The 24,475-nt window shown below is 41.1% G+C and overlaps 1 protein-coding gene across 8 annotated transcripts; it reads left to right on the top strand.

Annotated features, from left to right (window-relative positions):
* The first annotated feature begins 356 nt into the window (after window positions 1–356).
* On the top strand, window positions 357–24,475 carry RABGEF1 (RAB guanine nucleotide exchange factor 1). Of its 8 annotated transcripts, none has more exons than XM_057385524.1 (11): window positions 357–509; window positions 10,198–10,383; window positions 11,881–12,047; window positions 12,961–13,080; window positions 15,137–15,157; window positions 15,971–16,140; window positions 17,693–17,774; window positions 18,538–18,670; window positions 19,132–19,223; window positions 19,546–19,802; window positions 21,808–24,475. In XM_057385524.1, the coding sequence occupies exons 2-11, from the start codon at window positions 10,205–10,207 to the stop codon at window positions 22,204–22,206; spliced, it is 1,620 nt and encodes a 539-aa protein (XP_057241507.1). In that variant the 5' UTR covers window positions 357–509; window positions 10,198–10,204; the 3' UTR covers window positions 22,207–24,475. The 8 variants fall into 8 exon arrangements, with proteins under 8 accessions (XP_057241507.1, XP_057241502.1, XP_057241501.1 ...); XM_057385519.1 differs by having other exon boundaries at window positions 438–495; window positions 12,964–13,080; XM_057385518.1 differs by having other exon boundaries at window positions 438–495; window positions 15,974–16,140.

The following is a 24,475-nucleotide window of genomic DNA, read 5'->3' as shown; positions in this document are numbered from 1 at the left end:
TTTGGAATAGCAGCGGATGTTTAATTCCCTCCCTGCTGAAGAGCCCAAAGGCAACTCTGGGGTGCTCGTGTGGGGTCGGGCCCTGAGGAACCGCTGTGGGGTGCGGAGAGGGAAGGGGAGCAGCTCTGAGGGAACTCCACTCGCTGGGAGRGGCAGACAATCAGAAGCTGAGGAGAAGGGCTGTGGATCTGTTCAAAACAGGAATCTGTGCGTATGACACCCCGGTGCCGCTCCCGGCAGCCCTCAGCCCCGAACCCCCCCGGTATCACCCTCAGCCCGCGGCCGCCGCTCCGCCCAGCCCAGCCCGGCCCCGCTTCCTTCCGGGCTCGGGCCCGCCCCGGAGGTGCCGTCCGCCCTTCCGCCGGAGCCGAGGGGAGGAGGGACCGAGGGAGGGCCCGAGCAGCGCCGGGGCCGTCAGGGGCTCTGAGGGGCCGCGGCAGCAGCGAGCGGAGCGGAGCGGAGCGGGCGGGTCGGCCCCGCCGCCCGGGGCAGCCGGTGAGAGCCGCGGGGTGAGGGCCCGGCGGTGCCCCGGGATCGGGGACAGGCGGTGGCGGTGTCGGTGTCCCCCGGGTTATAGCTCGTCCTGAGGGGCGGGGGTCGGTGTCCGCCCCGCCGAGGGGCTCCACAGCGGCCCCGCTGCCACCTCGGGGCTGGCGAGGGGTCCCTGGGCCCAACTGGGCCGCAGCGATCGGGATAAACACCGRSATAAACACCGRGATAAACACCGGGATAAACGGGRACTTGGCTAACAGCCTTCCTCCGTGTGCAGCTCCTAAAATTGATTTTTATTAGATAAATATGTATTTCAATTCGATGGGTCTGTGCCGGTCGTTAGCATGGTGCGGGTGTCACTGACAGCTTTGCCGATATGCCCCCCCAGCCTGTTTTGCTCATGAGTTCCTTGTGGATCAAGGAGGTTTGGGCTTTTTTTTTGTAAGTATTGCCGGCTGAGGATTTAAAGTCCTTTAAGCTGAAGCCGGGAGAAGTTTGGAGAGTGTTTAAGGTGCTGAGCAGTGCGTTTTGGATGCTTTTGTGGGCGTTTGTCTTCCTCCATGTGCAGCTCCTCAAGCTAATTTTTATTAACTTTATCTTTAATTAATTCCATGGGCCTGTGCTGATAGTTAACAGGGTGCAGGTGTCACTGATAACTTTACCAATAGTCCCCCACCCCAGTCTGTTTTCCTGATGAGTTCCTTGCGGATCMATGAGTTCTTGGCTTTTTTCCTGTAAGTATTGCCCCTGCCTGGCTTCTCAGTGCGCGGCTGAGGATCAAAGTCCTTTAAAGTCAAGCCAGGTGAAGTTTGGAGAATACTTCAGATGCTGAGCAGTGCCTTTYGGATGCTTTTGTGGGTGTTTGTCACTTCTGTCACGATGTAGCGCTTTGTGGAATTCAGGTTGTTCCCTTGGAGCAGGGAGGTTGTGAGATACTGAAAGATGAATAATGTGCTTGAATTGAAGAAATTCGCTGAGGGGGTGGTTCAATGCTTTCTGAAATCCTGCTGGCCTGTGGCAGGAGCTGGGTTGACTGAGAGGGTTTTACAGGCAGAATTATAAATTAATTTTTCTTTGGCTGAGGAGKGCTCTGATCTGATCCAGTGCTGGTCCTGCACAGTTTGGGATAAAGGGTGGCATYGTGGAGGCTGTGATTTAAATCCACGTTTGACTCTTCATACTTTTGCTGTTTGGTCTCATTTGAAACTCTTTTTGAAGCAGTGAAGTTCCTCACACCAAGACTTTGGAAAATGCACTGAGCTGCCCTTGGTTTTCCAGTTACTCAACAGAATTTTGGGACTCGACCAAAGCAGGCYAGCACAGAAGGACGTGGTGTTTTCCAGGAACAGTGCTTTTTACTCAGGAATTGGATGTGCTGGCCTTCTGGACATGGTTACAAAAGTTGTTTTTTTGCAGCAGGGAGGATTAGCAAGAGAATTGTAGCTCAGTGGAATGTTTTGCTGACCAAAGGAAAAAAAAAAGCCCAAAACAACACAAAGTAGAAAGGGAGAATGGAATATAAAGCCAATTATACCAATTCCTAATAGTGCTTTACACAACAAACTGATAATAAGCTTGAAGGTAGTTCACAATTCTGGTATTTAATTTTGTTTTGTGGTGTTAAGTGAGAATAGCCTTTCTCAGCTCCCTCCTTCCTTGCTCTGTAATCCCCAATTATGCTTGGATTTTTTTTTTTCTGATGATTAACTACTTGTGATCTAAACCTAGACCTAGAAACCTAGAAACCTTGCTAGTGAAGTCCTGTTGAAATGCCACTTGTAACAAGTCAGGTACAAACATTTTGAAGTTTTTCCCCYGAGGTTTTAGGCAACTTAATTTTCATCTCTGTCCAGGTTGGTGTGGCTGGCAAGAACTAATGTGTAGAAGCCTGTTGCTGCTGTTTCTGAGGAGATTTTCGCAGTTCTACCTAATCTTTTTATTCTGACCTGGATTCCCAATCCAGAACACAAAGAGTTTTCAGATRTTTCCTGTGGTTTTGTGGAAAAGCGCAGTTGTGAGTCACATGGAGATGGTGAGATACAGCTTGGTCATTCTGTGGGACAAACCAAACCTGTAGCTTCAGGCCTGTGCTGACATTTGAGGGGAAAATCACATCCCCAAGCTGAGGAAACCGGGAGCTCTGTGGCCAGCAGGATTTTGGAGGTTTGAAGCAATGGCTGCAATTTGCCCCCACAAATGACAGGACTCGGCACTGTGGTTTGTTTGAGGCAGCTGCTCATCAAACAGCGACTATTTCTTTTTTTTGGGACTATTTTTTAGCAGCCTGCCCTGTTTATCCTACAACTGCTGTAGCTGAAATCCTTTAACTGCAGGAAGGATGCACATTAAAAGTGTGAGCRCTGCAGAGACAACACCCGGCTTTCTTGCCTTATTCCGGAGTTGTTTAATGGCTTTTATATTTTCTGTTCATGAGTCTGAGATCATCTTGCCCCACCCTTTCCTCGGGAGGAAATTAGCTCATGGTTAATTACCCTGCTGTTAATTACATGCCTGAGTGTTTGGGGTTACACCTGAATCACGACTCTTTCAGCACGTAGGTTGTTGCTCTTCAGAATTTTGGGGCATTTGYGTCAGTGGTTCTTGGGAATAAATACATTTTAAGGGCGCTTATCTATTGGCAAAATGCACAATTTTTAGAGACCTTAACACAATCCCATCCTTGCACCCTGTGCACTTTCTAACCTTGCAAACCTGTTTTTAATTATTAAAGTAATTGGCTGAAATGTGCTGGTGTATTCAGGCACCGGAAAAATAGGAAACAGCAATTCATATAAGACTTGAGACTTCCTTGATTTTCTTTCTTTTTTATTTTTTTCCCTCTTTCAAAATTCCGTATTTGGGGTTGTCCATTCATGACCAGAGAGTTGCAGTGAGTGATAGTTCATTGTGAACATTCTGTGCTCTTCTGGGATAGCAAGAATTCAAGTTGTTCATGAAGTGTTACAGTGACTTTTGAAAAGCTGAATCACAGCCCAGTGCAAAGACTGGTGTAGGTTGCTGCTGATGGTTGTGTGCCAAGATTTTTTTTGGAAAAAACTTAATTTTTAGGGAGGGAAGGAAAAAAAAAACCACCAAACCAACAACAACAAAAACAACCCAAACCAAACCTGTCTGTTCCCACTCCGTGTTTTCCTGGTTTTAGATACATTTAATTAAGTTGTTACYAATATTGAAACTCAATTATAGAATTAAAGCTACAGTTTTAATTTCTAGTCTTGGTTAATGGAGTTGCTTACAAACTCTTTTTAACAGCTGTAATAATTCTAAATTGCCTTGCAATTTGCTCTTGTTCAAGGTGTTTCTTGATTGACTGAGACCCTTTCTGTCCAGCCTTGAATGTGAGCTTTTCCAGCCAGCTCTTGTCTCAAAGGTGACCTCAGCAATCCAGCCCTAATAAATACTTTATGACCCAGCTGATATCTCCTCACAATCTGCACTGATAAGAAAGGTGCCCTGGCAAGGAAAGGAGGTGGAAAAGAACCAGAAAAACAAGCTGGTGGTGCTGGAGCCCTGGTAAAATCCGTGCTACTCCTAAACCTTCTTTCACCCAGTGCTTTTCCCCAAGCCAAAGCTGTGTCTGCWGTCTGTGTGTTGTGAAAATTGTCTGGGGTTTCTTGCTGAAAAGGAGGTGTTACATAAATTTAGTCTTTCATGTGTGCATTGAATCAGCCCTTGGTGACAGATCCAGTTTGGATTKAATTGAAGGAGCCCCTTTTTTCCTTCCACATAAAAGCTAAGGATGCATCTGCTGCTTGCTGTGACTGGTACCTGCTTTAATAGGTTTAACATAAATTTTTCTGGCTGTTTTTTAAGTCGGTCTGTGTGAAAATGAGAATTTAGTATTTTGCTGTTTTGAGATACAAAAAGGCCAAAATCCTGGAGCAATGATTGCTTCTCCTCCAGTCCCCTTTATGGAATTCTGACAAAACCGGCCTGAGGATTTATGGGCTTGTAACAAAAYTGGTGTTTCCTGGGTCTTAACTCTCTCTGTGTTGTCTTAGTAAACGTTCAAAGTATGTGACAGGGAAAGTGAAGTGGCTTTCAGCCAGAATATTTTGCAGAAAAGTTGGTTTTACTGGTTTGTGCTTCCCCGGTGGTGGTAACTGAAACTCTGCAGTGTTTGCACACACATTCTCAGTTTCGGCTCTGGCAGAGCCACAGAGGGCAGGCAGCTGCTTTGCCCTTCCTAAAAAATATTCTGTGACTTCCYATTTTCTAAAGGAGAGCTGTGATTTATCTCCAGATTGTTCTTGGCTGACAAACTTGACAGGAAAACTCGATGGGTGTGAGCGAGGATGAGGAGCCTTGAAGTTGGCATTGCCCTTCCTAAAGGTGTTTGCTCTAAACAGGTGAATAAAACAAAAAAAAAAATTAGCTAAGTGTGGCTGCAGCAAGAAAAATATCTTCATAGGAAGATGTATTTGAGAGCTTCAGAATAAATGGCATTAAAGCAAGTAGAAAGCTAATTTTGAATTAAACCACAGTGGTTTTTTGTTTGGGTTTTTTTTTTTTTTTTTGCTGTAAGATGCTCTGAAAAAGCTGGAGCTTTTTCAGGAGATCTGATCTCTCTTTCAGGAGATCTGATCTGTCATGAGAGACCTTTGATGTGCTACCCTGCAGATAGATCTGACTTAATGGGAATCATATGCTTCATTTCCTCTTGATTTTCCCTAGAATTTGGAAAAATAAAGCTGGACATGCAGAACAGCAGGGAAAGAAGCAGCTGGAATTTCAGCATGGGAATTCTTGTGGCAGGAAGACAAGGAGCATTTTGGTGCCCACAGCCAGCAATGAGACACCTTTCCAGGCTGTAATTATCCAAAATAAATCCCTCAGGAGCCACCACTGAATGTGAGGTGCAGTTAAAAGATCACAGAAAAGAGTTGGGTGATTTCCATTTTTCCATTTCAGTAGAGAACAGGAGACCAGAAGCTTTTACTTGCAAAGAAATAACATTAAGCAAAGGCATTTTATAAATGAATAATTAAGTCTAAGAGCCCATTCTTTTGCTAAACTCTTCAAAAGGGTGTTGCTAATTAACTGAGATATTAAGGTATGATGAGGTCTAGCTCAGAAGAAGATTCTGGAGTTTGTGGTGTCCTTCCTGATGACATTTACAGGAATTTAAATATGATATGACATGACATGACATGATATGATATTTAAAGTGGTTGAATATATTTTAAATTTATATATTAAACTTGCGCTCCTTGGAGGAAGATGTGGTGCTTCTTGGAGTTGTTGAAAAATGTTTTAACTGGGACACAGGAGATGTAACAATTGGTGCAAAGCATTTCTCCAAATTGTTAATGTTATTTGTGATCTTCTGGTTCTTTATTGTACTTCTAGATTAGATTTTTTTTTTTAAATGTGGAAGTTTGTTACTTTCCTTATGTTTTTGTGAATTCTCAGTGCTCAGGTGGTGTAAAGCTGTTTGGAGTTCCCTGCTTTCCAGTTCCAGAAAAACAACAAATTGGGTTTTTTTTCCTTTGAATTGTGTTAGAAGTGAGCTTTGAGCAGGTCATGCATTCAGAGCAGGAGTGAAAATACTGTGCAAAATGTGTGGTGTGACTGTGCAGACACACTGAGGATTTGATGTTTGGATAAGGAATGATATACCTTGAGCTGGAGCAGGGGAGACAAGGGAATAGAGAAAGGGAAAAAAAGCATTTTAGACACTCAAAACTTCCACCAAAACATTTTTAAGTGTGTAAGATCAAACAGTACACTGCGATTTAGTTGCCAGAAATTAATTTGAGAGCGTTTTTTTCACATTTGGTTTATTAAAATTTGGGTTCTATTCATTTAAATGTCACTGCTGACCTACAGAAATTGGCTGTGAAACTCTTTTTTTTTTTTTTTTTTGTAATGGCTTTTTCTGTTTGAAGGAAACTGAAAGTCTGTGCTTTCCCTGCAGCATGTGACCACTCCTCATGCATTCAGGGTGACCTCCTCTGTCCCTGCATCTGAAGCTGCTGCCACTGCAAACACTGGGAGGGGAGGGAATTGCTCTCAGTGCCCTGACTTTGCAGCTCTTTGGTCAGAGGCCTCTAATGCAGGTGCCAGTCCTAGAAAAAAAATGCAATAAATATGTGTAAAATGTTTTATTGCCATTAATGGTGAAGCTGCTCAGTCAACGTTTTCATTGCAAATCATAAAAAATAAATTTAAACATTTTCGTATCACAGTGATTTCACAGGGATCTCTGTCACCCAAGGAAATAAAACCCTACAAAATCCTAAAATACAAAACCTAATGGTGCTGCTTATTCTGCTTCCTCTGGGCAGAGCTGCTGAGCTTGGAAACAGAACAGAAGTTTATTTTTATAAAGTTTATTTTTATAAAGTTTATTTTTATAAAGTTTATAAAGTTTATTTTTATAAAGTTTTATTTTTAGTTCTGATGTACACACAGGGGAAGCGGGATGCCAGAGGTAACGGTGGCACTGTGGCAGGGGGGAGTTCTGTGGGCAAAAAAGTGATTTTTGTGCCTCTCTGATGGGGGTGAAAGTGAACAACTGCTGGAGAAACTGTGCCGTGGCTTTCAGATTTTGGGGTGGGAGAGAAGCAGGGGCAGGCATTTCATTTTACCCCTTTAATTCTCAAACCAGTGTCTGCAACGTGCTGTTTTTGAGTAAGAACAGACACCTGAATTCTTGAAATTATTGCAATTGCAAAGCTGTTAAAACCTTGCTGTGTGGRTGATAGGATTTTATTGGKTTTTATTTCYTTGGGTGACAGAAAACCTTGTAAAATTTCTGTGAAGTCTGTGGTATGAAAATGTTTTTATTTCTTTTTTGTGGTTTACMATGARAACATTGAGCAGCTTCAYSATTAATGGCAATAAAACATTTTATACGTATTTATTGCTATTTTTTTCTAGGCATCTGCAACAGAGGTCTCTGACCAAAATGCTGCTTTTTGACCAGCTTCTGCTTTTGGGAAGTGCTCTCAAAACTGAATCAGTGAAGARTTTGAGGCTTTTGCTTCCCCTTTCTTTTCAGAATTGTTGCTCAAGGCCGTTTGTGATGCTCTGGGAATGTCCTGAGTGTACAAATCCTGCCAACATTCYGTTCCTGGCCAGGCTGTGCAGCTGACACACACTGAAAGTTTAATTTCTGGGCTCTGAGATGTTGGCAGCCAGGAACTCTCACAAAGACCTTCCTTGAGAAATCAGTAAAAGAAACCAAAACATTTTCCTGAAACCAATGTATTTTATATTTCTCAGTTATTTCTCCATATGGGAATGAAGGAAAGCTCTCAAATATTTAAAATATAGATTTTTTTTTTCATTTTGCTTTGCAAAAGCACATTAATGTCTGTCAGAGTTTTCAGTGGGAAAGAAAAGAAATAATTCAGCTGCTCTCTCGTCTATAAAAATGAGAGCACATKTCTATAAATTATGTCATTAAGAAACTGAGTCCCTTAGTATGCACATCTCTACAATGAAACTATTTTTAGGTTATTTTTAGAAACTCATTATTTCTTTCAAAAATAGAAAAGTGGAAGAAATCTTAATACTTACGTAGATAAGATGGAATATTTAATTTGTTCCCCCCTCAGAGAAAATAATCTGTTTCCTGCTACTTTGCTTAAAATAACTTGATTAGATTAATGGGAAATGTTAAACATTATCAGTCTTTTTTGAAAAGGATAATTCAGCATGGAACAAAAGAGCTGGTACTTCCTTTAATAGGAAACTCTCAGTGGCAGTGACTTTTGTGAATATTCCATCTGCTTTTCTGGGTGATCCAGAGGAGAGTTTGGGTTGTAATTTCAGGGGTAAAGAAAACTCTGATACAGTTACTGATGTTCTTCATTTTGAGAAAAGCAGTTTTCCTCTTGTTTTCCCTATGTGGCATCTCTGGAATGRCAGGAAGGAAAAAGGACTGGATTTACTGGACAAAACCTTGCTGTGATGTCTCTGCTGTCTTGGTTTGTCAGTATTGCAATCCAGACGTATTAAATTAATATTTTAATATGCAGACTATAACCTGATGATCCTGTGCTGCTTTTCTCCTAAAACAGATCCWGCATTTCCCATTAGACCCAGGGAGCTGGAATGCCTTTGGGAGGGAGCTGGGGTGGTTTCTGTCAGGCACCAAAGGCTGCATCCTCGGAAGACAGGCTTGGCACAGCGCTGCTGTAGGCAGGAGAAGCGTTTTGTTGCGCTCACTAAATATAAATCCACGGAGCTGTTCTGTGTGCAGGCAGCCAGTTTAACTCTGCCATAACCTGGAGGAAATGGGGATTTTGCCTTAGCCTGGCTGGCTCAGCTGTGATTCCTCACTGGGCCCTCAAGACACCTTCAGAGCAGTGTGGTTCCTTCAGGGTCAGTTGTCAGACCACAATCCATTCTGTCTCCTATTTGCTCCCTTCRCTGGATTTTGGAACTTTATTTCCTTTTTCCCTTGTTGATTTGTGCCTTTGGCTGTTGGAACAAGGTGCTGGTGAGAGCAGAGCCTTGAGCCTTTGTCCCCTTGGGGCTGTCACTGGGTCCTTGGGCCACTTTCTGGAGCTGTGTGCAGGTTACAGCCCTGCAGGGATGTGCCTTGGGCCTCTGTCCCCTGGCTGTGGGGCTGTCACTGCTGTCCTGGGTCACTTTCTGGAGCTTGTGCAGGTTACAGCCCTGCAGGGATGTGCCTTGGGCCTTGGCTGTGGRGCTSTYASTGGRTCCTTGGGTCACTTTSTGAAGGTGTGTACAGGTCTCAGCCCTGCAGAGTTGTGCTCTGAACCTTTGTCCTCTGGCTGTAGGGCTGTCACTGGGTCCTTGGGTCACTTTTTGGAGCCATGTCCCTAAGCCAGGTCCCAGCCTTGCAGGAATGTCCCAGTGCTGCCCCTCTCTGTGGGATTGTCCCTGGGTTACTTTCTGGGGCCGTGTGCATGTCCCAGCCCTTCAGAGATGTCCCAGTGCTGTCCCTCTCTGTGGGGTTGTCACTGGGTCACTTTCTGGAGCTGTGTACAGGTCCCAGTCCTGCAGGAATGTCCCAGTGCTGTCCCTCTCTGTGGGGTTGTCACTGGGTCACTTTCTGGAGCCCTTTGTCCATCCCAGTCCTACAGGAATGTCCCAGTGCTGTCCCTGGCTGTGGGACTGTCACTGCTGTCCTGGGTCATTTTCTGGAGCTGTGTACAGGTCACAGTCCTGCAGGAATGTCCCAGTGCTGTCCCTCTCTGTGGGATTGTCCCTGGGTCACCTTCTGGAGCCCTTTGTCCATCCCAGTCCTGCAGGGATGTCCCAGTGCTGGCCCTGGCTGTGGGACTGTCACTGCTGTCCTGGGTCATTTTCTGCAGCTGTGTACAGGTCACAGTCCTGCAGGAATGTCCCAATCCTGCCTCTCTCTGTGGGGTTGTCACTGGGTCACTTTCTAGAGCCCTTTGTCCATCCCAGTCCTGCAGAGATGTCCCAGTGCTGTCCCTGGCTGCGGGGCTGTCACTGGGTCCTTGGGTCACTTTCTGGAGCTGTGTACAGGTCACAGTCCTGCAGAAATGTCCCAGTGCTGTCCGTGGCTTTAGGGCTCCTGTTATGTAACCGTGCCCTTCCTCCCTGGCACTCCTCTGGTTGCCATGGAGCTGTTAAATAATTCAAGCAGGTGACTCCTTCCTGAAAGGCAAACCTTCTGAAGAAAGGATTTCCAGCGGGCTGCTGGCCACGGTTCTGTTTTTAACCCTTCTGCTCTTGGCACAGGAGGAAGATGAACCTGAAATCGGAGCGCCGAGGGATCCACGTGGATCAGTCGGAGCTGCTGTGCAAGAAGGGCTGTGGTTACTATGGCAATCCTGCTTGGCAGGGATTCTGCTCCAAGTGCTGGAGAGAGGAATACCACAAGGCCAGGCAGAAGCAAATCCAAGAGGATTGGGAGCTGGCAGAGCGGTAAAGAACCTTCTTTCTTCCTTCAGGCTGACTCCAAATACTATTCCTGCCTTGTATTTTCTGGTCCTGCTTGCTCTGGCTCAGGTTCCTCACAAGTTCTCCAATTTGACCTTTCCAGCAGCAATTAAAATCTCCCTTTTGATACAAAGATGAATATTTATGACATCCTAGTCTAAGAAGCTTGAAAAGGAGATGAAGTAACAAATGTAAACATAGCTCAACCTGCCAATAAATACTTTGAGCTAATTTGCATATGCAAATCTGTATTTCTGTCTAGCACTTGAAAGGGTTAAAGTGATAATTTTGATTAAAAATACCTCTGGATGTGGCTTGGGTATAACCAGCTCCATGATTATACATTTCAGCTGCTGATGAAAAAAATATTGGTTTGTCTTGTCTCTGGCAAACCCTTTTAAACTGCAGGGTTAAGTTTGAGAGCATCAAAGGTCTTTTAGCTTTAATAAAAAGCTTTAATTAAAGCTATTTAGCTTTAATAATTTAGATAATTTTCTAAGCACTTATTTTGTGCCAGCCAATCTAGTTCTCCTCGTGTGATAAATCAGGGCTTGCCCCTGAAAATGGAAGATGTGTTTTCAGAGGYGATAAGCACAGAGGTCATTCATTGTTTTCCTCTTAATCAGTTAATAAAATCTTCATTATTAGGGCAGATTTGCTGCCAGTCTTGGAAGATCTCGAAAATAAATTCCTTATTTAAGGAATTCTTTAATAAGTAGTTGGGAGATGCTGAAGGCACAGATAAGATTGTTGCAGTGAACAGACAGGCTTGTCAACATTGATAAAATACAATTCCTGCCTCAAGAGATTGCAGATCCAGGGCTATTTATGGTCCATCCTGAGCTGGATGGATGATTAAAGACAATTGTTCAGCCTTCTAGCATCTTGAGGGGTGGAATAATTTTAATCCTTTTGCACAGGAGGAAAAGGTGCAGGATTGGTGTGTTTGCCCTCCTCTACCTTAGATTAAAAGCTGGGCTTGGTCTTTGTAAAGTTCAACTCATTCACTCGAGTTTATCTTTCCCAAGACTTTGAAAACAGATTGTGACAGCRGTGATCTGTTTCCCAAAATATTTCTGAGATTGGGACAGGTTTTTGTAAGATAGTAAAGGACTGATTGTGGTAACAGGTTGTGAAACTCAGTGAGAGGCAGGGAGGAAGGCAAGGAATTTACTGCTGGAAATCCTCACTTCTGCCCTTAAAGAATTCAGGGGAAGGTGACCATGGTTAAACCTCAATTTTCTCCCTCCTGACCTCACTATTTAACCCTCCCTCACCATCCTGAGCTCCCCCTCACTTCTACCACAGCATGGAAAGGGTGGGTGCTGTGTAGAGAAGGGAGATGAGGCAGGAAACAAGGATTGAAGATGAGCAAAGGCAAGAATTAACATGTCAAATGAGCAATTAATGATTGCACTGGAAATCAGCTCATTTGTCTTGTTTCTAAGCACTTAAATCAGAGCTGTATTTTTCTAATTCCAGGCTGCAGCGTGAGGAGGAAGAAGCCTATGCCAGCAGCCAGAGCACTCAAGGGGCACAATCCCTAACTTTTTCCAAGTTTGAGGAGAAGAAAACCAATGAGAAGACAAGAAAGGTCACTACWGTGAAAAAGTTCTTCACTGCCTCTTCCAGAGCAGGAGCTAAGAAGGGTAACTCCCCTTTGCTYTTCTGTACCATGTGTTAAATTAAGTGTTTTGGAGAGGTGAATGCTCTTTGCTTTGGCTTTTTAAAATTGGAATAATGATGCTTAAAAAAAATTGAGTGATGAAAAATTGAGTGATGCCAAACAATCTTTTAAACAGAGCAGTGCACTGCTAAAGCTGTGTTTATCTTGCACTGAATGGCATCAGTTAAATGGTGGTGGCCTGGCCCTGCCCTGCTGAGGGGAAGTTCCTTGTCCCTCTGACACACATTCCTGCTCAATTCCCAAATCAGCTCTGCTGTCACACCACCATTTAGGGCTGCAAGGGGAATTCCTCCTGGAGAAGGCAGCAGGAAAAAGGTGCTGCCAGTCACCCCCAACAAACTGCTGTGTGTGAGCAAGACACAAACCCTGAGRTAAAATAGCAGCTGATGTGCCAGAGTGCATCACTGTGACAGCCTCAGCAGGGAAAAGGGGATGTGTGAGCCCTGAACTGCATGAAATGTGAGTTCCAGTGTTTGTGTGTGGGCTGGGAATGCCAGGTTTGTGGCTGGCTGAGTGTTTGTTGCACAGAATGTGTTAAAAGCAGCAATGGTGAGTGGTACTGGTGGCTCTGCATAGCAATGGCTTCCACAGGCACAAACTGGGAAATGCTGGGCTGTGGAGGAGGAATTCCAGAAGGAAAATCAACGTTCATCTGCCTTAACCTTAGATGCATTTCCTTCATTTGAAATCCAGCATATTTCTCATTGGAATGGTCTTTGTGCATGACAGCAGCTGGCTACACGAGTYAAAACCTTTTTATTTTACAGTCATTCTTCTCACTTTTTCCATATTTTCTTTTTTTTTTTATCCCTTCACCACCTGCCCTGCCCCGCTCCCGCTCTCGGTGCCCCGCTTGCTTTGGCCTTTCATTTCAGCAGCTCAAGAGAAAAGCCCTAAGCAAGGACAGCTGGGGAGGGAGAGAAATGCTGATAACATTCTCAGGGATTTGAAGGAGATTTTTACTCCCTCCTGGGAACTGGCTTCCCCTTCTGAAGGTAATGCAGCACAGCCTAGGTGAGCTGTCTGCCTGGTTTTAGTAAGCTTAGCTCTTAGTTGGGCTGTGCTAAGCACAAACTAGGGTTGTGCCAGTTGTAACTCGTGCTWTTCAAGGTGAAGATGGCAAAAAAAACAAGTCCAGAATCCTGAGGTGATGCTGAATCTCTAAACCAATTCTTTGCTCTTTAGTAGGGACTCATAGGAGTGAAGCCGAAGCTTCTTTGAGCTCCACCTCGGGATTAGACACTTCCCCCCAAAAAAAAATTTTGTAAGAAACATGTGCTGCTTTATGTTTTTATCAAAAAAAAGGAAAGAATTCCAGGTTGCTGTTACAAATCTGGTTATTGTAAGTTGAAACTACTGAAGTTGGCTCTTCAAGAACTTCTCAAAACATCTCCAGATGTTTGTTACATAAACCAAGAAGAAAATTTCCTATCCTGAGGAGACACACTGGTTTCATTTAAACCAAAAGGACACCAAACCCCGTGATGCAAACAGCTTTAGGAGCTCATCCTACTTTATTTGTTTGCAATTCTGACTTGTTCTAGAGGAATTTGAAGCTGTCCCGTTGTTTATWTATTAAATTATTGAGGATGATGAAATGTCTGTGTGAAGTGGAGCTGGTAACAAACCCTTTTTCACATTCCRTGCTCAGACTGGGCTCCGTGACCATGGCACAACCATAGTGAATCCCTGGAGTGCTCCTGTTCTGCTGTGACAAATGGCTTTTCTGTAGAAAGATTATAATATTAATAATTCTTATTGAATTTTTAAATTTATTCTTTGTGCAGCTGATCCTTCCTTAACTCTTCCCATGCTCACTCCTGGCATTGTGGCATTTTCCTCTGCTGGGTTCCCTTTAACTTGTTGGAATTTCTTGGCTCTAATCAGCTTCTTTTTAGTTAGACTGATTTATTTGAGAACATGGGACAAACCTGAAAATATTTTACTGCTGGAAGTACATTTGTTCCTGCAGTCTTTGGTAATCAGTGCAGGTGAATTTTCCTGAAATCAGGATTTCAGCTCAGGGATTAATGAAGCTGCAACTACAAGTTGTTCTCAGTCATTAAAAGACAGTTCACTCTAACAAACATTTACTTTTTAATATTTTATATTAATCTGCCTCAGTTGACTAGATCTCTCTCGTTTAAACAACGATCTAGTTTGAATTTGTGACTGAAAAAATAATATTCATATTCCTTAAGGTCAAACAGCAAAATGAGGCTCATTGTTTTTATAACAGAGTGAGCTCATTGTTGAAGTGAATAAATAAATCTTCAGCTGTACTTTGAAATGAGATCAGTGATTAATCATGGAAGAAATAACTGATAATTCTGCCCTTTTCTTGGTTTATTATTTCAAAATAAACTTTCTGCTTCTCCAGTGTTAAATGTGACCAATTTAATGAGTGGCCACCCTTCAGCTGGAATCCTGTGTAGGTTTTGGGACTCACTGCAATGAATTTTAGGTRTAAAGACAATGGAAGGAAATCCCCTCTGGAAAAGTCCTTGTGGAACTAGAAAGGAGTTGAATTTGCACTCTCTATCTCAATTGCTGTGGATGGAATTTAAATATTTGCAAAATAAATATTTGCAACATTTAAATATTTGAACATCTTTTGTGTTCTTGGCACTGAAATACCAGGATTGTTCTGATGGTGCCTGAGCCAGTTCTTAGCCAGAGAAGGTTGTGCTGAAGTTTGGAGCTCTGGGCAGATGAGCAGCRTTTGTTCCTCACTGACTGACAGAACTTTGGATTTCCTCTAGCATGGATCTCTTTAAAAACAACCAACCAAAAAAAAACCCCCACAAGCTCCCTCAAACCCAAATGAAACCGATTGAATCCTATGAATCCCATTTCTTCCTTTTTCCTCTGGAGTTGTGCATGCTTGTTGCAAGCAGGATTTCTGTGCTGTGCATGTGAAGTGTTTTCAGATGGAAAGCTGTGTTTGTCTCGTGCTGACCACAGATATTTTCATGTTTTCTGTCTCTCTGCTGCTCGCTTTTCACCACGTTCATTTCCACCACCTCTGTTCAATCCCTCCATTCCCAACAGCGTTGGCTGGCAAGCTGAAAGGTGGGTGAACTAAACGTGCATAGGGAAGGTATTGGAGCAGCCAAACGAGCTTGGAATTTGGAAAATCCCAATGTTTTAGTGGGGAAAAGCCCTATGGATGCAGCTCTGTCCCTTTGCAGTGTCCCTGAGCTGCGTGTGAGCCCCTCCTGTTGGTGCAAGCAAAGGAGCCAGGAATGTTGAGGGCAGGAAAATTGGGAAAATTACTCCATTACCTTCAGGAAACTGCAGAATCCCATCTGGAAACCTTGATTTTATATGGAGATCTCTGAGCTGGGAATGCCAGTGTGAGAAACCCCAAAGCAACCCCGTGTCGCAGTAATTTCTAATTTATAAAAGCCATTAATGTAAATGGGGATGTGGCTGTAAAAGTTCCCCTTCAGTGCAATTCTCAGTGTTCCTGGGTTTGTGTTTARTAATAATTACTGTGTCTAATAATAATTACCGTGTTTAATAATAATCACTGTGTTTAATGATATCCAGCATTTCCCTGGCAAAGCTTGAGAAATAAATGACCAATTGTGTGCACAGCTGAAAAAAAACCCAAGTATTTGATAATATTTGGATTAAATTGGATTAAATTGGATTAAATTGGATTAAATTTACTAAGAGTTGTTGAACATTTAATTAGTGGGATTTGTCCCTTTCAGTGCCCCCTGAAAAAGTTGAGAAGGCGATGTAGGAGGTTGAGAAATACATAATGACTCGACAGTATAGTTATAAATATATATTTTAAATTAAATTAGATTTATAAAACAGTGGTGAATTCATCCATCAACATAAAAAGTAGATCTGATGCAGCCCCAATTTTCCCAGCAGAGATCCAAGAGGCCAAAGCTCCCAGCCCYTCCATCCACAGGCAGGCCAGCATCGAGACAGACCGAGTGTCCAAGGAGTTCATAGAATTCATCAGAACCTACCAGAAACCTGGCCAGGACATCTATAAACAATGCAAACTCTTTCTGGACACCATGAGTCACAAAAGGGTGAGCTCTGCATGTCTCTTGTCTGAATAAAACTGGGGAAATTGGGCAGAGGGGAGGAAACGCTGCACTTCTTCCAGCAGGTTGCATTTGTGGAGTGGAGAAGGATGGGATTCATCAAATGAAGTTTTTGTGTTTAAGTTCTTACTTTTTGGTAATGTGGGATCTTTCCAACCCCAGGGCTGTCCATTTTATCCCAGATAAATTAGTCCTGATTAAATTCCACATAAACTCASCYAKATTCTTCATAAATATGATTTGTRCAMRTCATAAAGTATTGCCTGGTGAGWTTTTAGATATCACAGAATCACAAAKTGCTTTTTGTTAAAGATCATCTGTTCCRTGGGCAGGGCCACCTTCCACTATCCCAGAGTGCTCCAAACCCTGTCCAGCCTGGCCTCAGACACTTCCAGGGATTTAAAAATTAAAGATAATTCAGCATCAAACCACCCTTCTCCTTTTAACTGGGAAAGGAGAATTTGACTGTGCTGCTTTTTGTAATATGAAATTAAGGTTTACATCTTCACTTCCCGTTAAAATAAAAAGTCAGTGTTCTTGAAATATTCATCAGTCTGTGGTGCCACCTATGGTTGGAATGAGTCAGAATTCAGCACAACTTTTTTTTTCCCCCTTTTCCTACCTTTCCTATTTAGTTCCTCGAATCATCTCCTCACGAGTTCTCATGGAATCTTGCATTCCCTCTACTTTAAAACCTTCTTGAACTTTTCTTTTTCTTTTAGATCTGTTCATTCTGCAGACACAGAGTTTGTGAGAACAGTGTGAGTTTATTTTTGGCTCCAAGCACTGAAAGTTGTTGTCATTTCCTACTTTAGTCTTCTCAAAACATAATTTTTACTACACATAAACCAGACCTAAAATCCAGCTCTGCCAGCAACTTGGCTTCAGGAAAATGTTGAGTTTTTGGCCTTAGAGAATTCAAAAACAAAATTTTCCCTCCACTTTTTAAGATATGTAATTTTATTCAGCCATTTAATGGTGAAAATTGCCTTAATTAGGTAAATTTGAAGCCTTCACACCTCTGTTCCATTCTTCAGGAGCWCAGCGTTGTTTCACAAATAACCCTGAATATATTTCACAGTAACTTCATCATCAGAAATAKCTGCTGGATAGATATTCTTTCAAATAATTCAAATAATTCTTATTCTCAGGGATTTTATCGATAATGAATTGTCTTTTTTAAATAATTAGAGRTTGAATAAGGACAAATCCTGCTCGGTCTGGGTTGTTCTGTCTCTGTTCCTCAGGATGTGCTTGGAGAAAACAGCATTATTTATTATTTATTATGATTATTTATTTGTTCAGCCAATAAATGCAATTTTTTCACATACTAAAAACTTATTTCACTTACTAAAAACATCTTCTGTTTTAAATAAAATTACCCAATAAAATGATTATTTATTATGTCTCGACACCTCTGTTACCACCTTTGCATTCTCAGACTGTTACTGCAGCTGGCCTTAAACCAAACCAAAAAAACCGAGGTGTTTTTGCTGCTGGCAGCTTTTCCACACCAAATTCTTGGGTTTTTTTGCAGGATTTGAGCATTGAGGAGCAATCTGAATGTGCCCAGGATTTTTACCAGAACGTGGCAGACAGATTRCAGACACGCTGGAAAGGTAYYGAGCTCTTCTTCMTCCTTTTCCTGWGGCAAAAGTGATGATYTAAAATTTGAATTTTCAATTAAATYAAAGCATTCCCAGCTTTCAGAAATGCCTGGAACAGSTTCTGGTGTCAGAATTGTTCCCAGCAGCACCAATTGTAGAAAATTTTCCTGTCTAAATATTTGTTTTTACACTTTCAGTGGAGTCCTACCCATGATATTTTTACAGTTTTTATGTTCTAAAATAAATATATTTTATTTTATAATAAATAATAAAAAGGATAAATTTTTTACATATTAAAGTATATATATCTATATTTTAGAGTTATTTTATAATAAAAAAATAAAAAGGATGAAAAATTTTATGTTTTAAACTGTGTATATATATAGTTCAGAATTTTTATATTTGAAAGTGTATCTATTTTATTTTATAATAAATAATCAAAAGGATAATTTTTTATATTTTAAAGTAGATATATTTTCTATAATAAATAATAAAAAGTATAACAATTTTTACATTTTAAAGTATATATATAGTTTAGAGTTTTTATATTTGAAAGTATATTTATTTTATAATAAATGATAAAAAGGATAAAAATTTTTACATTTAAAGTATATAGATCTATATTTTAGAGTTTTTCTATTTTTAAAATTTTTTATTTTAAAACATTCCCATTATATCCATTTATGAAATCAGCTTGGTGTGGATTTGATACTATTTGGATTAAACTTTCCAAAGAGCCATGGAACATTTMATTTGTGGGATTTGTCCCTTTCAGTGCCCCCTGAAAAAGTTGAGAAGGCGATGGATGAGGTYGAGAAATACATCATGACTCGACAGTATAAATATGTTTTTTGCCCTGAGACAACTGATGATGAGAAAAAAGATCTTGCTGTCCAAAAGAGAATCAGGTAAGGGAAAAAACCAATAATTTTAAAGGAAAAATAATTGAGTAATTGCTAATTCTGTGCACAGAAAAATGGYGATGGTTAAAACCATTTTATTTAAAATACAAGAGGAATAAATAGGTTGGATAATGACAACCACTCTGCTGGGAAAATCGGTTTGCTTTTGTTAAATCATAGCCCCAACAAAAATATTTTAAAAAAGGAAATATTTTCCCTGAAAAGGAATTACCTCAGTGGAATAAAGTGGTTTGTGGCTGGATGAATGCCTGGTTCACACAAAGCTCTCCTTGTGCCTGGAGTTCAGGCAGCAGCTGCTTTCAAACACCTGGATGTCACTGGCACCGAAGAGTTTAACCCTTTTCCCTTCCCCCCGCTCCCCTTTTCCCCCTTTTTCCCCCTTTTTTCCCCCCTTTTTCCCTTTTTTTCTTCTTTTTCCCCTTTTTATTTCCCTTTTTTTTCCCCAGGGCTTTGCACTGGGTGACTCCCCAAATGCTCTGTGTTCCTGTCAGTGAGGAAATCCCTGAAGTCTCTGATATGGTTGTGAAGGCAATCACAGGTTTGTGAGTGATGAAATTTACATTTACAGCTTTAAATTTTAAATTTAAATCTCTCATGCTTATTGAGATTTTTTTTTTTTTACTGTCATCAGGGTGGGTCCAGGCTGTTAAATTTTCAGGAATCTTTATGGGTTTGGACTGAAATTTCATCTGTGGAGCGGGAATAATTCATAATAAAAATAATTATTGAAGTGTTGATCCACTTGAAACACTTCCCACAGACAGAAATGATMGATATTAATATTCCACTGTTCATTCAGTGTGTGATTAATCCAATTTAAATAATTTCAGAATTTTTTTTTTTTAATTTTCCCCTGGCAGACATCATCGAGATGGACTCCAAGCGCGTCCCTCGGGATAAACTGGCCTGCATCACCAAATGCAGCAAACACATCTTCAACGCCATCAAAATCACCAAAAAYGAGCCAGCCTCTGCTGATGATTTCCTGCCCACCCTCATTTACATCGTGCTCAAGGGGAACCCCCCTCGCCTGCAGTCCAACATCCAGTACATCACTCGYTTCTGCAACCCCAGCAGGCTGATGACTGGCGAGGATGGATATTATTTCACCAACCTGGTGAGTGCACAGCAGTGCTGGCTTTGTACAGCGACATCTGGCTTTTAGCTGGATGTAGAAATTGCAGAGGAAAACAGAAAATTCATCTTCAAACTGTGGTGGGAGTTGCTTAAAACACAGCTGGAAAAAAAATTCATTTTCAAACAGTGGTGGGAAAAATTAAATTCATCTTCAAACAGTGGTTGGGGTTGCGTAGAACACAGGTGGGAAAAATAAAATTTGTCTTCAAATAATGGTTGGAGTTGCTTAAAACACAGCTGAAAAAAAGAATTCATTTTGAAACAGTGGTGGGAGTTGCTTAAGTCACAGGCGGGAAAAATAAAATTTTTCGTCGAACAGTGGTCGGGGTTGCGTAGAACACAGGTGGGAAAAATAAAATTCATCTTCAAACAGTGGTTGGGGTTGCTTAAAGTACAGCTGAAAAAAATAAAATTCATTTTCAATCAGTGGTTGGGGTTGCTCAAATCACAGGTGGGAAAAATAAAATTTATCATCAAACAGTGGTCGGAGTTGCATAGAACACAGACGGGAAAAAGAAAATTAATCTTCAAGTAATGGTTGGAGTTGCTTAAAACACAGCTGAAAAAAAAATCATTTTCAAACAGTGGTTGGGGTTGCTTAAAACACAGCTGAAAAAAAAATTGTTTTTCAAACAGTGGTGGGAGTTGCTTAAGTCACAGGCGGGAAAAATAAAATTTATTGTCAAACAATGGTTGGGGCTGCTCAAATCACAGCCGGGAAAAATAAAATTTTTCGTCAAACAGTGGTTGGGGTTGCATAGAACACAGGTGGGAAATAAAAAATTCATCTTCAGTGGTCGGGGTTGCTTAAATCACAGGCGGGAAAAATAAAATTTATCATCAAACAGTGGTCGGGGTTGCATAGGACACAGGCGGGAAAAATAAAATTCATCTTCAAATAATGGTCGGGGTTGCTTAAAGCACAGCTGAAAAAAATAAAATTTGTCTTCAAACAATGGTTGGGGTTGCTTAAATCACAGGCGGGAAAAATAAAATTTGTCTTCAAACAGTGGTTGGGGTTGTGTAGAACACAGGCAGGAAAAATAAAATTCATTTTCAAACAATGGTTGGGGTTGCTTAAAACACAGTTTTATCTCCTCTAAAGCACAGTTTTATCTCCTTTCTTGCTTTCTTTACAATTTCAAACCCATCCTATGAAAATCTGGTGCCAAGGTTTGGGTGTATTTTTATCGTGCAAGGAAATGAGGATTTTCTGTGCCTCAAAGCCTGAGTTTGGGCTGGTTTTGATCAGTTTTTGGCTGATCAAATAATTAAATATTAATTACTTGTCATGTTCCTGCTGGCCCCTCACCTCCCAAAAGCAGCAAACCTGAGTTTGGAAGGTATATTATCAGCTGGATTTTTGATTTTTTTTTTAGACTCTGGGGAGAAGGAAGAGATGTATGAGTTGTCTGATAAAATACTGGAAAAAGCTCATATTGAGGCATTAAAAAAAATTTAAAAATCGATTCCTGGTGTGTGAAAGAGGAGGATTGAAAAACAATATAAAAATTTAAAAATTGGTTCTTGGTGTGTGAAAGAGGAGGATTGAAAAAAAAAATTTAAAAAAATCAGCTGCTGCTGTCTAAAAGGGGATTGAAAAAAAGATTAAAAAATTTAAAAATTGGTTCCTGGTGTGGAAAGAGGAGGATTGAACAAAAGAATTAAAAAATTTAAAAATTGGTTCCTGCTGTGCAAAAGTGGAGGATTGAAAAAAAAAAAAAAATTTAAAATTTCAAAATCGGCTCTTGGTGCGTGAAAGTGGAGGATTGAAAAAAAAAATTCAAAAATTTAAAAATTGGCTGCTGGTGTGAAAGAGAAGGATTGAAAAAAAATATTTAAAAATTTAAAAATCAACTGCTAATATGAAAGAGGAGGATTGAAAAAAAAAATTAAATCAGCTCCTGGTGTGAAAGACAGTAGAACAGGTACAGGTCTGTGGCAATTGCAGTTTTGCAGTTTTGCTCTCTCTGTTTTCTTTGCAGTGCTGTGCCGTGGCCTTCATCGAAAAACTGGATGCTCAGTCCCTAAATCTGAGCCAGGAAGATTTTGATCGTTTCATGACTGGCCAGACCTCCCCAAAAAAGCAGGAATCCGACAGTTTCTCCCCAGATGTTTGCCTGGGAGTCAAGCAAATGTGCAAAAGCTTAGACCTCCTCTCTCAGCTGAACGAGAGACAGGAGAGAATCGTCAGTGAAGCCAAGAAACTGGAGAARGATCTCATCGATTGGACTGATGGCATCACCAAGGAGGTGGAAGAGATTGTGGAGAAATATCCCTTAGAAATAAAACCCAAAAGTCAAGCCTTAGCAGCCATTGACTCTGAAAACGTGGAGAATGACAAGCTGCCCCCGCCGCTGCAGCCTCAGGTTTATGCAGGATAAATTCCCGGGGGCGGCTTGGAAAAGCAGCATTAATCCTCACCTGGCTGGGAAGGGAAAAAAATTTAAGGCTAAAAAAAAACCAACAAAAAATATCAGATGAGCTTAAATCAGTACATTTTTAAAAGTACTTCCGTTTCCTTTCTTTTTTTTTTTTTTTTTTTTTTTTTTGGATTAAGTGTAATGACTTGTATTTATTTTAGTCCTGTAGGTTTCTATTAGGCTTTTGTGGGATTTTGGAACTGAATTTCAATTTTCTACACGACCTGGTGTAATTTTTAAGCAACACTAGCCCGTTGACATCTCTCCTGAAATCTTCCTTCTAAGCATGCACTTAATTGTTTTTAATTAATTAGTTTAACTTGAAGCCAAGTTCCGGCAGAAACTCCAAAAAAGGTACCACTGTTAGTCTGAACTTATTCTGTAGCTGTAAAGATGAAYTATATATTGTAAAATATGTACAATTGTAAATAGATTTCAAATCTAATGTCCCAACTGTGCATGAGCTCGTGTTTGAGTGAAAATGATCTGAAAAATKTTCATTTTAGCATCTTTCAGTCCCATGGGGTTGAAAGGCAAAAACGCTGTTGGAATTTGGAGAACCTGGATGGGAGGAGTGATGAATTACAGACACTCAATCTTCTTTGTTTAAAAAAAAATATTTAAAAAATGACATTTCTTCATTTAAATGCTCTGTCAGAACACCTGGGAGCCTGAGTGGTGCACAAAATGCTGATTTTATTGCTTTGGAAGGGAAGGTGGAGCCAGAAATAGAAAAGAATTCAGAAATACTTCTATTTAAAATTGCATAATGTAGAACAAAAAGCGGGGAGGGGAARGAGTTCATGAAAGAATTGCTCCAAAAGTGGTTTTCTCTTTCGGTCATTTCCATCAGTGGGATAAATTTCGGTTGCTTTTTTTTGACAATCCTGGGAAATAAATCACTTCATATAATTCGAGGTTGCTTTTTGGAAGGAACAGGAGCAGAAAATGCACTTTATTTCCACAAAACATCAAATTTCTGCTCTTCAGTGCCCCCTTCAGCACCTTGAACAGCGAGGTAAAAAYCACTTCGTGTCACTAAAAATTCAGCTTGGGGTGAGATTCCACAAAAAGTAACCTCTTGCACCAGAACTTTTTTTTTATCAAACRTTTTCTGTGTGATTTGAAATCTCATCTCAAACCTGAAGCTCAGCTGGAACCACTTTTAAGCGATATTGAGTTCTTTGCCATCGAGGAGGGAAGCACCTACCTCTTGATTAATTAATTAATTGCCACTCCATTATTAAATTTGCACTGCAATAACTTCAGACCCACGACTGTGATTTGTCCTTTTTCCAGTCCATTTTGAGCCTTAGGAACTCTGCACCACCCCCGGTGTTCCGGAGAAGCAGCTCTCAAAAAAAAAAAAAACAAAACAAAAAAAATCCAATTATTCCGTGTCGCTTGGGTAAATAATCCTGGGATTTCTTTACTTCTGMCATCCAGCTGCACCGGTTTGTCCCGGGGAGGGGTGGGGAAACAAACTTTTAGCTATTGTGTGTAAATGACCGTGTTTAAATAAAAATTCTACCCTCGTTAATGAGTCCCTGAACCCCTCCTTGGCGGCTTTTGTGACGCTGTTAATGATTAATGATTAATGACCCGATAATTGGAGCTCCTTCTGCATTCTCTGGGCAATTCTTGGCCGTTCAAATGCGAGGCTGGGTAATAATATTTAGGKTTTTTTAAATTTTSTTTGCAGAAAGGTCATTAATAAGCTCTTCACAACGTTTTTGTAACTGAAGTATCTCTTACTCACGTGCCATCTTCTCATCGGGCCGCTAAGATAAATAAAATTTTCAGTAAATAAATCAGGTAAATGTGATCTTCTCCTACCTGGAAAGCACAGARCTGCTCACAAGTTTGGGTAAAACACGGTGAGAGACCCCAGTGCTGCAAAATCCATGAAAAAAACCAAATTATTTGTGAATTAGAAAGTTTGAGTGAAATCTCATCCCTTAAAGCGATTTAAAATAGACGTGCTGTGCTGTCACAGCATCAGAAATTTGATTTTATTTTTCAAAGCCCGCTGTTAGTTCGGTATCACTGCAAACAAAGCTCGCTGGATTGGATCTTYTATTGTAAAATACTTCTTTGCGTGTGAACTCCTCGGTTTGTTTCGTTCGGGAAAGAAGATATTTTACAGGAAATTAATGGTTGATTGAACTGTGCCRCGGCCTTGGTTCCACACAAGCGAGCTATGAAATTAAATTGATTTTTCTCCTCATTA

Source organism: Malurus melanocephalus, unplaced genomic scaffold, assembly GCF_030028575.1.
Source record: "Malurus melanocephalus ecotype Western Australia unplaced genomic scaffold, MMel_1.1 scaffold_838, whole genome shotgun sequence".
Lineage (NCBI taxonomy): Eukaryota > Metazoa > Chordata > Aves > Passeriformes > Maluridae > Malurus > Malurus melanocephalus.
This window is presented reverse-complemented; position numbering and strand designations above follow the sequence as displayed.